The sequence below is a fragment of the Dermacentor albipictus genome, chromosome 4 (genome assembly GCF_038994185.2).
Source record: "Dermacentor albipictus isolate Rhodes 1998 colony chromosome 4, USDA_Dalb.pri_finalv2, whole genome shotgun sequence".
Lineage (NCBI taxonomy): Eukaryota > Metazoa > Arthropoda > Arachnida > Ixodida > Ixodidae > Dermacentor > Dermacentor albipictus.
In genome coordinates, this window is record NC_091824.1 from 82528388 (window position 1) to 82545747 (window position 17360).

At 44.6% G+C, this 17360-nt stretch overlaps 3 protein-coding genes across 3 annotated transcripts in view; 1 reads left to right on the top strand and 2 right to left on the bottom strand.

The window, feature by feature from the left end:
• Positions 1 to 3184, bottom strand: part of LOC139059662 (receptor-type tyrosine-protein phosphatase F-like) — a 92886-nt gene extending 89702 nt beyond the window's left edge. Inside the window, exon 1 of the mRNA XM_070538088.1 lies at positions 3065 to 3184. Within this exon, the coding sequence (XP_070394189.1) occupies positions 3065 to 3115 (51 nt within the window). The 5' untranslated portion in view covers positions 3116 to 3184. The remainder of the gene's footprint in view (positions 1 to 3064) is intronic.
• Positions 3185 to 8720: 5536 nt separating this feature from the next.
• On the top strand, positions 8721 to 9959 carry LOC139059168 (methylmalonyl-CoA epimerase, mitochondrial-like). Its single transcript, XM_070537175.1, has 3 exons — positions 8721 to 9037; positions 9115 to 9295; positions 9598 to 9959. Exons 2-3 carry the CDS (start codon positions 9119 to 9121, stop codon positions 9910 to 9912), a joined length of 492 nt encoding a protein of 163 aa, XP_070393276.1. The 5' UTR covers positions 8721 to 9037; positions 9115 to 9118; the 3' UTR covers positions 9913 to 9959.
• Positions 9960 to 12945: 2986 nt separating this feature from the next.
• LOC139059167 (uncharacterized) overlaps positions 12946 to 17360 on the bottom strand; it is a 56369-nt gene continuing 51954 nt past the window's right edge. Inside the window, exon 11 of the mRNA XM_070537174.1 lies at positions 12946 to 15846. Coding sequence (XP_070393275.1) covers positions 15341 to 15846 — 506 coding nt within the window. The 3' untranslated portion in view covers positions 12946 to 15340. The remainder of the gene's footprint in view (positions 15847 to 17360) is intronic.

The window sequence follows — 17360 nt, forward strand, 5'->3', positions numbered from 1 at the left end:
GTTTATTATCGTGCCCAGGGTCAGCTACGGAGCCTCCGAACTAGTGCACTTAAACAGTAATAATCAATCAACCAATCAATCAACCAATGATTTATTTACCATGCCCAGCAAAATCATAAGGTCTGAGTGCTGGCGCGTGCATACACTAAAAAAAGAAGAAAGAAATGACAACCATTCCACTTTGCGAAGAAGGAATGGGAATGAAAGCCCACAACAGTCAAAGCTCTCAAACGAAAAGCAAAGTGCTTTTGCTGCCATTCCATCTTCACAGAGTGGAACGGTTGTCATTTGTTTATTCAACATCGCGGGAACGTTCTTCGTCGGCAGTCGTTTCGCGCCGGCGCCTTTTACATTCTCGTTGCTGTTCCCTCCTGCGCTCCTCGTACGCATGTTGTTCGTCGGGTGTACGAACCATATACGTGTCTGCCCCGTCGATAACGCGGCTTCTTTCAGCGTCGATACCTCTCCTGCTTATGTACTGCAATAACCTTGACATCACGCTATTTTTTCACTGCGAGCGTTCTAATGTGCTCCGCATTTTCACATCTGCGCCGCCGCACTGCACCAGTACGGGATCACACACACAAAACAAACAATGAGACCCATTGTGTGCGGGTCTGCTGGAAATCGCTAAGTCCGTTTCTGTTTCCGGACGCAGAAAAAGCTACGGAAAGTTAGTCATATACAGCTTTCGCTGTAACAGAACAAGAACAATAAAAACACAAAAAACTGCGGGGAAATATAAGTAAAAAATCAATGAAAAGAACATTTTGAAGAGAAGAGCGCATACAACAATGCGCAAGCTGAATATCAAAGAAAAAGGAGAAGAAAGTCAGTTGAACAATGTGTGAAACTATGACAGAACAAAGCAAAGCTAGGAAAAGAATGTAACACCCTTATGTAACAGCCCTGATAAAGGGGCCTTTAAGGAAATAAACTGACCTGACCTAACCTGATGCATGCCTCTCAAGCATTGTATAAGAAAGGACAGCTGTATGTCATTTATTTTTACCTCATTAAGGTGTTTGGTGTCGCATACCCCAAAATACTCCTTCAAAAGTTGACACAACTTGATCTGCATCACTCTGTCACAGTGTTGATAAGAAGCTACCTACGCGACCGGTACTGCTACGTTAGCGTAAATGGTCAGTCGTCAGAACTTTATGCGGTTACAAGTGGAGTTCCTCAAGAGTCTGTCCTGGGCCCTCTTCTTTTCTCACTGTGAACGACGTTTCGACAGTCATTCGAAACTCCTTAATTTTTTTATATGCTGAGGACGCGAAACTTTTCAAAGCGGTATAAAATGTTAATGATTGCACCGCTCTTCAGAAGGACATTGCAAATTTTGCGTCATGGTGCGCTTAAAACAAGCTTGTCATAAATGCATCGAAAACGAGAGTTGTAAGCTTTACGCGGAAGACTATTGCCCTATAGCGTTAAAGATTTTGCTCCTGCCAAGAGCTCAGGGGACGAAGGACCTTGTAGTGTACTTCGACAGCTCTTTGATTTTCTCGTATTAACTCCTTGAATAAAATGCTTCTACCACCACCACCCGCTCCACGCTCAACAGATGAGATAGCGTGCACTTCGAACGCTCGGCACAGTATGTCGGGTGACGACAGACGTCAAACAACCTGGGCCACTTGTAACTTTATATAAGAGCGTATGCCTTCCAGTTCTTCAGTACGTTTCCGTGGTTTGGGGCGGCACTTGTAGGTCAAATTGTGAACTTGTCGAAAACGTGCAAAACAAGTTCATATCTACAGTTAAGTATCGATTCTGTCAAAAGCCTTCCGTCTCCATAGAGCTGACACAGACACTCACGTTACCTACTCTCACCTAATAAAATGTATGTTCTTTTTCTTCACAATACATGGAAAAATCTCCTGCTCGCACTTGCTTTCTAATATGCACTTTTACATTCCGCAGAAAAGCACAAGGAAAGAGCGCGCCTTTCAGCCTTCAGATTTTTGTGACCAGAGTGCAGGCGACATATAACGCCCATTCAGAGTGTCTGGATATCTTCATGCCTAATTTTAATATTATCCGGAAAGGTGTTGCAGAAGTATTTCAATAACTGAACAAAAACTCTCATATCTGTTGTGTGTCCCGTCACTCTGTAATCCTTTCTTTTGTTTCTCCACTTTTGCTTTGCATTCTCTTCGTGTACACATCTTATGCTCTGTTACAAATCTGCATTTACGAAATTAATATTCTTTTTTTATGCGCGCGCGCGTGTGTATGTGCGTGTGTGAGCTTGCATTGTTCTTCCTGTGCATTGTTTTGCCGAGTTCGCCAGCACCAAGACCCTCGAGGTTGTTCCTGGGCACTTTAATAAACACCTTCGAATTGATTGATTGATTGATTGATTGATTGATTGATTGATTGATTGATTGATTGATTGATTGATTGATTGATTGATTGATTGATTGATTGATTGATTGATTGATTGATTGATTGATTGATTGAGTAGGCTTTTGGTGGAACAGCAGTCCTTTGCATTCGCGTGTCAGAATGCACACTTTTTCGGCTGTTGCAAGCAGGTGTGGAATGCCAGTGTCGTAGCTTTGCTATAGCGCTCTCGAGCAGGTGTTCACATGCGATTGCATAACTCCGATGCATGTTATGGCGCCGCCCAGATGTTCCTAGCCAGGTGAAAAGACGCACTGGTACAATACAGTTTATAGAAAGGCGTGTATACGAAAGGTGTTTCGGTTACCCCTCCTTCATCGAGCGGTTACCGATTACATGTTTCTCGTTCAAGTAGAGAATAAATCGCGTTGGTTCGTCTATACCTTCTCAGATCGAAACCTCGTCGCAAGTCTTGGCTACATCGCTTGACAAAGTGAGGCAAGCTTACGCTCACACGCACTGCTGTGTGTATCCACTGTAGGTGCATTACGTGTACAGACGAAGGGAGCTCCTGCGACTTTTTGCGGAACACTGGCTTTTACGACATCATTGGCTAGTCGAAAGACGCACGTCTCTTCTTTGTCGAATTATTCCCCCTTTTTCTTATATTTGGCGGCGATTGCGGATAGAAGTAAGTTTTGCAGTCACTCACCCAGAACACGTTACATGCTGACAACGAGATGATCACTGTTGCTATAAACATTTTGTTAGTCTTCTGAGCCTTAGCAACTTTGCTGTGTCTCGACAGTCTAAAGAAACATCTTCTTCTTCGTCACCCATAAGACAGACTGCTACTGTGGTGCTCGAGGTACATTTTATTGCGTTTCGTGGCTCATACCTGCAGTGTGAGGTCAACAATCAAGTGCATGGACAATAAATTACACCTGCAAATTTGCGAGAAAGGATTAATCACGCATAGCATAGATTGAAAGATGCGGAATAATAATAATAATAATAATATATTCACTCAATCAATATATAAATTATTTACCGCGCCCAGGAATAACCCTAAGGCGCGAATGCTGGCGCACGCATACGTCAGAAACCAAAAACCAAACCAAAAAAAAGCTCCAGGGGAATATAAATTAAAAAAAAACACAATGAATAAAAAGGAGAAACTGTGAAAAGAGAGTGCACATACAACTATGCGCGAGGCAAATATAAAAGAAAAAGGAGGAGAAAAGCAGTTGAACAATGCCTGTAACTATCACACAACAAGGACCAATTTTACTTATTTCATTTCAGCTTAATTTCCAAAAAAAATGCTAACAGTTCCTTCAACGCCCGATCCATGGCCGATCCCCCAGAGTGGATTACGCCATTTCACTAGGGAACAAGAACAACAAGGCAAAGCTCGGAAAATAACGATGACAGCGAGTTATGAAAAATATCAAGATCACGAAAATAAGCGTTATAATGATTCAGTATTCTGTGGACGGTTGAGTGTTGGTGATGACAGACAGGAACATGGAAAGGTCTCACCTTTCACCTTGTTGATTACCATCACCTTGTTCACAAAACGCACGCTTGAGAGCACCACGATATTACTGCGTAATCGCTCCGTCACGTGGTTTTTTTTTTTCTTTTTTTCATATTTCGCGGATTTTCTTTGCAAGCCGGAAAAAGAGACTACGTGAGGCGTATCGTAAAGGAAACAACTCGATCGGTGGTTTCTGAAGGTGCTCTACAAATCTGCGTATCATACTTGGGATCCTCAGGCAATAATGAAAAAAGTTGGGTAATTAAACTTAATTAATTAGTTAGTTATGAGGAAACCTAAACATTGTCTGAGTCACTATAAGCAATTGCGAATAGTATGTGTTCGGTTCAAATCGCCTCCGACGCGCCTTTCATTTTTAAATTCTTGCCTCCCTGCCTTTCCTGTCCTTGCTTTCTCTCTCTCCCTCTCTCTTGGCTCAAGTTATGTGGGACACCCTGTATATGCGGCCTTCCTCTTGTTGCCATTTGCAGATCCCAAGGCAAGGATCATGTTTATCTTCTGCTCACTAGGGAAACACATGGCTGGACTGGGACGAAAAAAAAACGCGCCTTTAAAGCTTTGCACTGACGTTGCCAATTCGCTTTAGTGGTGATAGGTTTTGTGGCAAAAAAAAAAAAACACCCATGCACTTTATCCACGCTCAGACAACAGCTATCACAGCTTGTTTCCAATAAACACCAAACGCGACTTGTTACTTTGGTCGGGGCGCGACAGATAAGGCACCAGCTCGATCGCGATGTTTCTCTTTATTTCCTTTATTCCGTTCTGGATAACTCAGATGGAGTCTGTTCGAGGGCGCTGCTTTATGATCCGAGTGGGAGCGCAGTCACGTGGTATTGTCTATATTTCGCTAGGTTTACTTATCAGCCGGGGAAAAAAAATTAGTACACAATTAGTACGTCTCTGAAAATACCACAATTAGATGTCCCTTCGCTCTGCCTTCAAATACCCCATTGACACTTTGATAATTAGGATAGTACGTCTCGAGTTAGATAATTAATTACAATTACCTAATTAAATTTCAGTAACGAAAAAATTACTGGCAGCTACTTCACTGTACTGGAAACAATGTGCACTAGGTTTTCTTCGAGTACCGCATTGCTCCGTTTTTAAATCTTGATGCATAATAGTTAATTGGGACACCCTGTATTGGGACACCCTGTATAATAGGGACACCCTGTATGACCTTTGCATGCAACTATGTTTCCATCCCTAATAAATGTAAATTATTCAAATTTTTTTCATGAGCCGTTAGCGTTGCTTACTGGAAAGAGAAAAAATACTGAGACACAACATTATGACACATGCCATTGATAAAAGACTCTACTGAAGGGGTCACTGAAGTCTATAGGTTTGTTTCTTTTCATGGTCAAAAAAGCACGCAAAGCAATTTGAAGCGTGGTGAACATACAGCAACATATTCATTCTCTAGGCATAGGCTATCTATACCTTTAGAAATAATTTTTCATTGGCTAGCTCCATCTCTTTCAAAAATATAATAGATTTTGTCATGTGCGTTCATTTAGATATTTGTGTATGTGCATGGTATTTACAGTGGAAATTTAAAACAATATTTAGGTGAGAGAATACGGATGAGGCAGTAGCCGCTAGTGATTCTAATGCGCGTGCCCCCCTATTGTCAGGATTTGCAGAAATAAAGCGAAAGTATGATTTAAAAGCCGTGCACGTCCGCGCCAACGGTGATGCAGAAAGCTATTAGCCCCAGTAAAATTTTAAGTGGAAAGGTGGGGGAAGTCAAAAGAAACATCAAATGATGTGGGTGACAAAACTCTGGTAATGGCACTTAAGTGTGTTTGTGTGCGTTGGGGGGGGGGGGGGGGGGGGGCTCAGCGCCCTCACCCGGACAACATTGGAGGGAGCTCGGGCCCCAAAGCCCCCCATTAGTCGGTGCCTATAAGCGCGATCACGTCGGCAGCGAAGTAATGGCAATGACAATAATCCAACAGTGCTAGAACAAAGTCCAGTGTGCGTGTTAGCAAAACGGTGATCATATATGCTTAGAAAATTTTTGTGGACCCGGTCTACAGGGTGTCCCAGCTCATTGTAGCCAAAGATTAAAAAATATGCGAATGCCACGTAGCTGGACAGAACTAAGATAATGTTATTTGACGTCGCTTGGAGATACTCAAATTATTTTGTCATTCCGCCTAATTAGATAATTAATCTTAATTAATCAACTTCTCAGGTGTTATAATTAGAAGAAAAGTGCCAATCAGAAAATTGTAGAGCGACATGAAAAGCTCCCGATGCACCTTTCTGTTGCTCAATACGTACTACAAGAAAAATTTTCAGGCGTGAAAGAAGCCCACAAATGCACGCAAAATCGCCGCGCGACTGGCCGCTCAAGGCCTTGTGAGTGAATAACCTACCCGAATAACTGCCGGTTTGGAAGCAATAGAATTATTTGCCACCTAAAAATTATGTAATTCATGCTTAAGGTCACGGAGCCGACTGTCAATACACATCATCACGCGTTCAACACTATATCAGAATCTTTAGCAATGTTCGAGAGTGACCAACTCAGCGCCTTTGACAGTGTGCGAGCTGCATCCAACTTTCAAGCTCATATGAGTTTGCCATTTTGATCAGCGCAGTCTGAAATCAGTCTGTTTAGAGCACAGGATCGTTCTCACATTAGGAAAAATTACAGCGCGAATACGTTAAACTATCATATTTTCCCCCAAAGTTTAAGTTAAAGCAAATATGGCCTGATATTGTCTAACACTTAACTGACCTCGGCTGATTGGCGGGGGCCCCTGTCTCCTTCTGACGCGTAACCCAGCGCAGCCAATCACAGCTTCAGCAGCAGACGAAATGGACATGTCCACTAGTTGGACACTTACAGAATACCCTCTTGATCTCACCATGACTGTCGATGGTAATGCGTTTAGCATTGAACCAATATAGCAATATATATGCTGCACGGCCACCGTCGAAACGCGTTATGTAAGAGGCGTGTACTGCAGCGGGACTCGCCTTTCACGCTTCCTGAAGAACACTGGGCGCCATCTAGCGGTGCCGCCGCGAAGCCTGGGCAAGGTCTCCGAAATGCACGGCACGCCGGTGCGTGCGAACGCTCAGAAACGCGCCATGCGACAGCTGGGCTCCCCTCTCGCGCTTCTTTCTGGACCCGTTGCGCCATCTAGAGACACTGCCGAGAAGTCTGCGCGTGGAATCCGAGACGAGAAGCGTAGCGCGCCGGTGCGTGCGAAAGTTGAGAATTGTTCCTTCGCTTGCCCTAACACTCAGTGGCATGCATACATAGTGAACCAAGTTGGCGAAAGGTTCACTGAAGAGCGGCACACTGCATTCATGGTGCAGCTCACTGAAGCGTTGGCTAAAAACAGGCAAGCTGGTCATTTCGGCAAATGACTGGAGGCATAAACTCAAGCTGATGAAGGAACTTTAGCGTAGACGTACGTGAGCAGCCTGATCGGTCTGCACGGTCCAGACACTTGTTGGCGCAGCGCTTAACCAGTCAAACGAAGCGCTAATATTGCTCTAACCAAGTGTAAAACATTTTAAACATGTATAAGAACAACGTGTTGATGATTACACTCCTGCGAAAAATACACACCAGCAGCAAAGAAGAATGCACTTCATTGCTGCTACTGTGTATGGTTGAGCTCTGTGCCACCAGGTGGCTGCACTGTGCAGACCATTCACATTTACCCTTCTGCTCATCTCATGGCTCATCCCGGCACAGTCAAGCGGCCAGACCCTGTCCCCTTGCGCTTGGGTTTGCCCTAATACCGGACTTACGAAACGCTATTGCGTTAGTAATATTCCGCTGTAAAGTGACGGCCACAAACGCGCAAATCCTGGCGCCTATCGGATAGCGGCAGTCCGATGCGCAGCAGCCAGTTCGCTCGTATGCTGCCTTGCAGAGGGACACGATGTCGCAGCTTAACATATTGTCAGTCGCTAGGTTCGCAGTCCACAAGGCAACAAAGTCGAATATAGTGCTCGCGAAAAGACTGAGACCGACTCTGACCGCGGAGCTCTCGTCAAAATGGAGTACATGTAACACAAGCAGACGACACTTGCTGTATGCCGGAAGTACTTATAAGTGTACTGAAAAATTGTTCTTGTGCATTCTCTTTATGTTACTTTCTTTTTATAAAAACAAATGAACTAACATTCCAACTATTACAAACATCATTTGTTTACCATAAAGCTGGAAAAATTATCGATCACGCGCCCTGGTCAGCCAATCGGATAGCTCGCCCCACTGACGTCATATGGGTGATTGCCGTCATACGTGCCGTCATATGGGTAGGGGCATAGAGTTTCTCAGTAGTGAGAAACTCTATGGGTAGGGGCGGCTTAAAATTCCGCCGAGCAGCGTGCTGCGATCGGCAGCGATGTGCATTTTTAAAACCTTATAATAAATTACACCCTATACACGGAGCACTTATATGTGTCAATTAATGATCAGAAGGACCTACTCTAATGACTCCGTACGTTTGTAGAAAATCATCAAAATCGTTTCAGGGTCCCTTTAAGCGAGGAGTGTTGGGCTATCACTTATGAACTCGGCAACAGAAGACGACTGTGAAGTTGAGTGAAAAAAGTGGAACTATAAAGCATGCATTGAACGAGAAGCGTTGAGCAGCATGTAAGTGAAAAAGGAGACGCAACGACTAGCATGCGTGCTTGGAATCGCCATAACAAGTAGGATATTTCACATAAGCACTAAGTTACATAAATTTTGTTTAATAATTTATGAAGTTTAGTCATGATTAGCGCGTAGCGAAATATTGCGGTGGACTGTGGCGCGTGGCACCCAATCCAAGCCAAGCCGTTAGCTGGTCGGCAATATATCGGCCAGGCAAGCTTGCGGTTGTGTTAATCCGTTTAATGCTGTAACAAGCGAAAATTATGAAAAAGCAAAAGACGAATAACCTCAGCAAAAAATTTTACAAGGGAGCAGTTTCTGGTCTGATCGGATTTACCGCGCTGACTGGCGCGTATTTCGCTTATTTAACGTTCAGTTTCCTGAAGAACACCAGACTCCAAAGGAGACAGCGGGAGCTGGCCGTGCAGGACCAGCTTCTCGTGGACGGAGCGAAGGAATTAAGCAACTGAAAAGTAGTTCTTCAGGTAAGTCTGCCTACAGCGTGCACTAAGTGTCGCCCATATAATGACGCACGTCTGAAACAAACGAGTTCCTTTCGCAGCACAATGCAGTCGCTGCTTCGCGCGTTTGTCCAAGCTGCGAGCAGGCCTACCGTGCGGTCGCTACAAACGTCGTCGATTACTTGCCAGAAATGGAAAATCCTCAGACTAAACCACGTTGCTGTTGCAACACTCCAACTGGAGAAGCTCGCCAGTTTCTATCGAGACACCCTAGGGCTCAAGGTATGTATGTTGCTTATTACCCCGTGTTCACGTCGCTGATACTAAACCGCATAATCGCGATTGATGAACTTTCGCTTAATTTCTTGCCATGACATATTGCGAATCTGTGTGCGAGCGTGAAACTAGCGCATATTACATGGCCTTCGAGATGAATGACCTTTTTTTTTCTTTTTCGAAGGACTTCTTAAAGGTGGTTGAAACCTCGTAAAGCTGCAGATTGCACCTTTTATTTCTCTATATCTGTAATGGAGAAATGAAAGTTTCTTTGATTGATTGAATTGCCAACTTGACCACTGCCGCAGGTCAGCGAACCGGTACCCCAGAACGAGCACGGCGTCACTACGGTGTTCGTCGACGTCGGCAACACGAAGTTCGAACTCCTGTTGCCCTTGGGTGAGAAGAGCCCCATCGGCAACTTTCTGGAGAAGAACAAGGGGGGTGGTGCCCACCACGTTTGCTTGGAAGTCGACGACATCGAGGCAGCCGTGGCCGACCTGAAGCAGAAGGGCATCCGCACACTGGCCGAAAAGACGCGCATCGGAGCACACGGGAAGCCGGTCATGTTCTTGCACCCAAAGGATTGCGGGGGCGTCCTCGTAGAGCTGGAGCAGGCATAGATACCCTCCTTAGCTGGTTTGCACTTATTAAAGCTTTTCGTCTGAAAGTAGCCTTGCAGATACGATTTGCGATTACAGTATTTTAATAAGTGCCACTCTCGCATGTGCTGCTCTTGAGGTAACTAAATGCTAGTTATGGCTACAAAATGTTGAAAGTGCCTTAACTGTGGCCGACTAGGCGCGTTTGGTGCCGCAGCTACCGTTCACGTATGCAATACGAGTCATATACAACTGTACTATCTTGGTGCTAAGATAGCATGTGCCGTATGTTTTGCATTTTAGCACAAAGATTTGCTGCTGTTGCACAAGCTCGCCCACTGGATGCGCCGAATGCCATTCACGTGTACGCCGAATGCCCAAGAGTGCATCATGACAGAACTGTTTAACGATAAGCAGAGAATACTGTCGGTGTGTATGCAGCAGCTTTACATGCTGCTATGCATAGGGAAAAATCTCGGAAAGAAAAGCCCTAGGAGAGGAGTGGAAGAGGAAAGAAATGTTTAGGGGAAGAACAATTTGATCATTGTGCTGTACAGGGAAAATAACGCAGATGGATACTCTAGGGCCTGTCTTACACGGAAGAATGACAGAAGGTTTACACTACTTTTCATCAACCTTGTGAACTGTAGAATTTTTGTGAGCAGCTTCAGGTAGTAAAGCAACACATTACATCCTTTCTCATGAACACTGCAGTGCAAGTGAATCTGTGCAAGGCTTTGCTTGCATTAGAAGAACAGACCAAATGGGAGGCTTCATACCATAGAGTTTCTCACTACAACACCTAGAGCAACATCTGCCACTCTCTATAGGAGTTTATTAAAGGGTGCCGTGCTGTCATGCAAATGACTGTATACGTGTCGGCGAGGCTTGTGTTGGCTGGTGTTGTAAGAGGCTTCCCCTAAAACATAGATATGACTTAACAAATAACATGTTCTGAAACTAAAACCTTCGTAGAAGGTTTTCATTCACCCATATATTCAGCGACGTTTACTCACAATGCATAACCAAGCGAAGAAAAGCAATAACAGATGACAAATTGTTCCAAAGCAAGCATAAATCTTGTCATCTGTCCTCAAGCTTTAGCAGCCCGCTGATGCTTTATACGTTTCATAAAATTGTACGTGCAATAGCAAGTTCTCATAATTTAACATGTTTTTGTGTAATAACGCTAAAACAGCTTTTTACATGCTGTTTTAATAGAAAATGAATCGTGACAGACTGAATGCCGCTTGCCAGGCGCGTCTTCAAGGTGTCCTGGCTTGAACGATGCCAATCCGAAGTCACAATATACCGGCATTCCCATGCATACCACAGTGTAGCAGTGCCAGATTTCCCTCTGGGTAATATAGTGAGAAACTCTATGCTTAATACATTTGAGCTGGCAGCTGTAGTAGAAGCAATGTCGTTTTCTACTGCCCATCTGTTCCAGCAGTACGATACACTGACGAGAGCTGTGATCATAGGGTGCCATAAGCAGTAAGAAAAGTCCTGTGAATATCCACTGGAAAGGAATCCATGGGGCATTTGTTATCATGGGTGAATAGCAGCAGGTTCTACCAAGCTCATTAATTCATGCTTCTCTGCTGCATTTTATGTAACGGCTGCAACGAGAATGATGCATTCCCTTTATCACACCCGCATTTCGAATTACTTTCAGCCATCTCTTCTAAAGCCTTGATCGAACATCTTTTCGCCCCACCTTCCAATGAAAGATAGCCATTCACCCTCCAGTAGAGACTTTATAGTATCGTAGGATGTTAAGTGAATAGCCAATGAAAAAATAGTGTAGTTGTGAACAGTGTAGAGAGACCAAGACAGGGAGAATATCATCAGACTTCATGTATGCAGCGCTTCGACTGGCGAATTGTGTGTGCAAGCTGGTATTTATCTGACACCTAAGTAGCCTTTCTAAAAACACACCTCATATTGCAGTAGCATAACTGTACACATTCCTGTTTCATCTGTTAACAGGACTGCAAACCGGGCTAGTTGTATGTGGCTCATGGTTGTAAGCTTAACTCTGCACTAAGACAAGACCACTCTTGTCATCCCTTTCTTTAATCTCTTGCATTAGCGCCGAAATTTTTCATCATCATCATCATCAGCCTGGTTACGCCCACTGCAGGGCAAAGGCCTCTCCCATATTTCTCCAACTACCCCGGTCATGTACTAATTGTCGCCATGTTGTCCCTGCAAACTTCTTAATCTCATCCGCCCACCAAACTTTCTACTGCCCCTGCTACGCTTCCCTTCCCTTGGAATCCAGTTCGTAACCCTTAATGACCATCGGTTATCTTACCTCCTCATTACATGTCCTGCCCATGCCCATTTCTTTTTCTTGATTTCAACTAAGATGTCATTAACTCGCGTTGGTTCCCTAACCCAATCTGCTCTCTCTTTATCCATTAACGTTACACCTACCATTCTTCTTTCCATAGCTCGTTGCGTCGTCCTCAATTTAAGTAGAACCCTTTTCGTAAGCCTCCAGGTTTCTGCCCCGTACGCGAGTACTGGTAAGGCACAGCTGTTATACACTTTTCTCTTGGGGGATAGTGGCAACCTGCTGTTCATGATCTGAGAATGCCTGCCAAACGCACCCCAGCCAATTTTTATTCGGATTATTTCAGAAATTTTTTTTTAGTCATGTTATTTTGGTCAGGTGTATGAAAATGACCAGCTAACGGCCGTTTAAACAGAGGTCAGCAGCATGCCACTCTTTCTGGTACTTGCCTGTTTGCACTGTCTCTCTTCTGGTCACACACAATAATCCTGCCTGGGATTAAGCAGTTGCCCAAAAAATTTCGCAATTACAATTTTGTGTGTAGAATAAGATATTCTTTCAAGCTAGCAATCAAGTAGCTGTAATCAAGTTAATGATAGCAAGAATTATGCAGCTGTCCAGTATCTTTGCTCATCCTTTTTTGCAGAACCATTTGCATTCATAAATACCAAAAAATCTATAGCAATGGTACACACAATCAGCAATGTGATATGCACAAGAAGTTTACAGAAATGAGCACAAGGCAACGAGGGTACAACATAAGTTGCAGGAGTATTTATTCCGCAGTTGATGGCTTATGGATACAAATCCAAATTTAGACTCTGAAGCTGCTACCAGCCCACTTGGATTCACCTTACCCCAATGAAGTGAAAGGTTGTTTCAGAAAAATGCTTAAAACTGCTGGCAAGGTGCTCAGAATAACTGCTGGAAGCCAACTCAATTAAAATGTGCTTACCAATGAGCAGAAAAGGAAAAATGAATGCATCAGGTGAGGACATTCAGTCTGCCCGTATGAACGCATTGCACAGGACTGCCAAAAGAAAGAAAAACAATGTATACCCGTTCAAGAACACAATGCGTTTAGGGAGGCACCTTAAAGCAGTGAATTAAAGCAAGTTAGCATACTATTAAGAGCCATTCAATATTCCTTTCCCGGATTGCTTTTTTTTTTTTTTTAACCCGCTTGCACATTGATATGAAGTAACAGTCACACTCAGGGTTACGAGAGTTTGTCTAAACCATTTCGAAACTGTATAGTGGTCAACTAACCCCGAAACCGGCTACTTAAAAGCTACCCCTGAAATGAAGACAGCATGCCCCCTTTCCAGGACTCAGCTACTCGCACAACACCATAACACCCAGTGGCACAGGCCTGCTGTAAAGGCAACAGGGCTCGTGCTTCCCGGCTGTCCACATGCATTCACCACCTCTTCTGTCCTTGGCCAGAGCTTCTAACTCCTGTGTGTGCCGTCATTTAATTCCATTAAGCGCCAGAGCAAATTAACCAATAGCAGTGCCAGGCTAGGCAGTGAGGACGTGCCCGACCTAAATGCATATTGCGAGCAGTTCCGTTCCCTCATGTTGCTTACAGGCTTCAATAGTGCCACGCGTTTCAATGTAATCTTTTTTTTTTATCTTTTATGAAATATATATAAATAACGGAGGTACCACAATGATGTAACGAATATGATAAAAAGAGTGACAGGCAGTGCGTGGCCTTTTACACTCCAGGATGACCTAAACTGATGATACGCCATGTTTCATTCCTAGCAATGTCATGAATCAACAACACATGCCAGAGGCACACTAAAAAACAAAAGCTGTACAAGAACAGTGTTTGTGTTTGTTCGTACCCAGGAACCGAGGAGGGTAAAAAATGGTAATCATTTCTTTCCTGCCACAAGGAAAATGCTTCACACTAACACTACAAAACTCCTGCCAGTATATGAAAGGAAAAAAAAAATACTCTAACTTTTTCTTGTGTAGCAGACAACACCGATAACGCCATTTCTGAAACAGCAAAGTTATCTTATCTCTAAGAATAATCATTACTCATATACACATGTATACATATTTATACATATATATATATAACATACTGGCAACCTTTATGTCCACAAGCCATATGGTCCACATCACAAGGTGAAACAAATTTTAAAAAAGTGTTCAACAATGATCAATTTGCCTGCGCAACGAAAGTCACTGCAGAAAGCAACAAAAAGCTTGCACTTCTGCATTTTAAACATCATTAAATACCTGTACACAGGATGATGCATGCCAAACAAACACCGTGAGGACTGATACCAAAAAATATGTTATCACCACAGCAAGTGTGAAACAATGAGAAAGCAGCATCAGCAGCGGGTACCTATGATACACAAGAGTTATAATACAACCACGCTACCTAACACTTGGAGAGGACAATGAGAAAGAGAGACTCCGTTACAAACAAAAAGCTGTACATGGCCAAGAAGGAATAAACACAAGAAAACAAATGCAGAAGCATGCTCAATCAGAGCACTGCTTCTGTTCGCTAACTAGCAATTTCTTCTCAAAAAGTCTTAGCGAAGTGTCACATCACGAAATAATCTTTTAAAAAAGGAAAAAGTAGAGACCACACATGCACGAGAAATTGAGCACAACAGCACACGGAGGGAGAGGCTGACAGTAGCCATAGCTGCCAGCCTCTGGACGGGACTCCCAGACGACAGCGACATTGCCCCGCTAGGGAGAGCCGCCACGAGAACACGACAAGCACCCCCACCCCCCACCCCACCCTTTGGAACAGGTACGTGTGCGAGACCGCCCGAGGAGAACGCTTCTGCCCCAAACCAACCAGCGACGGCCTCGGCCCTGATCACATCTCGGAGAACCACCACTGTAGGCGGTGGCTCCCAGTGTCCTATGCAGCAGCGACGGCGGCTCTCGACTGCCACTGGATGCAAGTAAAAGAGGGAAAACCCAACTGGCAGGGGCTTTTGTACTGCAGCTTCCACTGGCGCCATAGGGGGATGGCCAGAGAAGGTGGGAAAGAAGAAAACTTGTGTCCCAATCCAGGCTGCTGCACTTGCTGGACCACCGTGGAGGAAAGAACACTTCAAGCAAACCCTCAGGCCCAGGCAAGCGACGGAGAGTCCCAGTTCACCGCTAGGACACAGACTCCTGCGCTAGCACCGAACGTTTGGGCAACACTGCTGCAGCTGCAGACCCCTGGGTGGGCACTTCGGGGGTGGTGGCAGGTGAGGAGGTGGCAAAGTCTGACGATGTCCCCAGGAGCCAGCCACCAGATGACGCTGAAATGGCCGCAGCATCTGCAGTCACAGCAGCAGCAGCCTGTTGCTGGGGTGTGAATGTAGGCTGTTCAAGCAGCGTAAAACCCTGCTCAGCAGAGGAGAGTAGTGCCACAGTTCTCAGTGCTTCGCCACCCATGAGTGCCTGAGTGAGCGAGTTGATGTCGCTTGTGCTCAGTGGCAAATCTGGGAAGGCATCCACAAGGTCGGGCAAGTCGGGAACCTCTCCCTGTGCACCACCTGCTGCCGAAAGCTTGGCCAGGGATTCCCGTGCCATGTGCACATCCTTGGAGACAGCTGCCAGGGCCCTCTCCAACTCCTCCGTTTCCTCCTTGCTCGGCACATACTCGCCATTTTTCGCTTCTGCAATAAGAACACACTCATCTGAGGACTGCGCACACAGTGTTTGATGGCAGTACTAGTACACAGTTGAACCAGAAAGAAGTTGTGCAGATCCAACTCGCACTTTGGAATTTATGTGAAGCAGTTAATGAAATGCTACAAAGTTGCCCATTTAATTCCTGTGTCTTTGGCGCAAAAGGATGTGGTACACGCAATCCCTGACAACGTAACGATAACTTGGGGCACTTGCTGCCAGGTGAGGAGCCACCTTGCCCGACGCATTATTAAGGAACACTTTTGTGGTGGATGTGCTGCGTCGGTAACATGCTGACATTGAAAACGTGTGAACTGTAGCAGGTCTACACAATCGCACATTGAGAACACCATTCTTGACTATGCCTAGGAAGATCTTATGGCCCAGACAAAAATTACTGCCTACAAGGCATAGCCTTATTTTAAGTATACAGTTTCCTTCGTTGCTTCTTTTCTCCACTGGAGGTAACAAATCTATATAGTAACGAAATCATCACAAAATTTTCAGTTTGTTACATGCAAGTTTTCGGTACATTGAATAAACCTGATACACCAAGCTATTTGTAGTGTGCAAGCCTATTCATTATAACAAAGTTTGACTGTACAGCAAATGATAAACTTGCGAATGAATGTCCAGGTTCAACTTGAGACACGTGACAACTAAGGAAGCTGTTGGCGGAGATGATGGGCCACCAGTCTGCACAAGTAAAGAGTTCAAACATTTCTACACCTTTAGCTACAAGTACTATATGACAGGCCTTACGTGCAACTTTTAGGTTCACATTGTGTCTCATGCTCAGTCTCTGGTTTCTTGGAATGCACAAGCCCAGCTCAGCACCTAACATTCACTTGCAGCCGGCACAGTTTCTTACAACAGTTTAAACCATGAGCAAGCTGGCTAGTTTACAGAACTGTTGATAAGACGCTGGCAGTATTCTCTTCCACTTGTACAAATGACAGGCCTTACGTGCAACTTTTAGGTTCACATTGTGTCTCATGCTCAGTCTCTGGTTTCTTGGAATGCACAAGCCCAGCTCAGCACCTAACATTCACTTGCAGCCGGCACAGTTTCTTACAACAGTTTAAACCATGAGCAAGCTGGCTAGTTTACGGAACTGTTGATAAGACGCTGGCAGTATTCTCTTCCACTTGTACAACCTATTGTGGTTATTCGACTACATACATAAACCACGTAGCCCATTAGTTATTAAAGAAAGTTGTAAGTGTACCATTGTGAATGATGCCAAGAAACAAAGTCCATGCCTGTTACAATAGATGCACATACAACGTGCTTTCGGATATAATGTTGAATTCCAATGGCGGAGTCGGAGCAAGTTTTTCTGCTTGTTTCGGAGCAAGTTTGTTCCAATGACAGATTGAGGGCGGGAGTAAGGTGTTCCAATGAGAGTCAGAGGGGATTCAGAGCGGGAGTCACTCCGTGGAGCAGAAAAAAGATGCTCCGCCAAAATCGGCGGAGTGGACCGGAACTCTGCGTGACGTAC

Excerpts from the sequence above, each read along its gene's own strand:
- LOC139059168 (XM_070537175.1), top strand. The coding sequence starts at position 9,119 with ATGCAGTCGCTGCTTCGCGCGTTTGTCCAAGCTGCGAGCAGGCCTACC. Across the intron at positions 9,296-9,597 it reads GAGACACCCTAGGGCTCAAG|GTCAGCGAACCGGTACCCCA; the intron begins GTATGTATGTTG and ends CCACTGCCGCAG.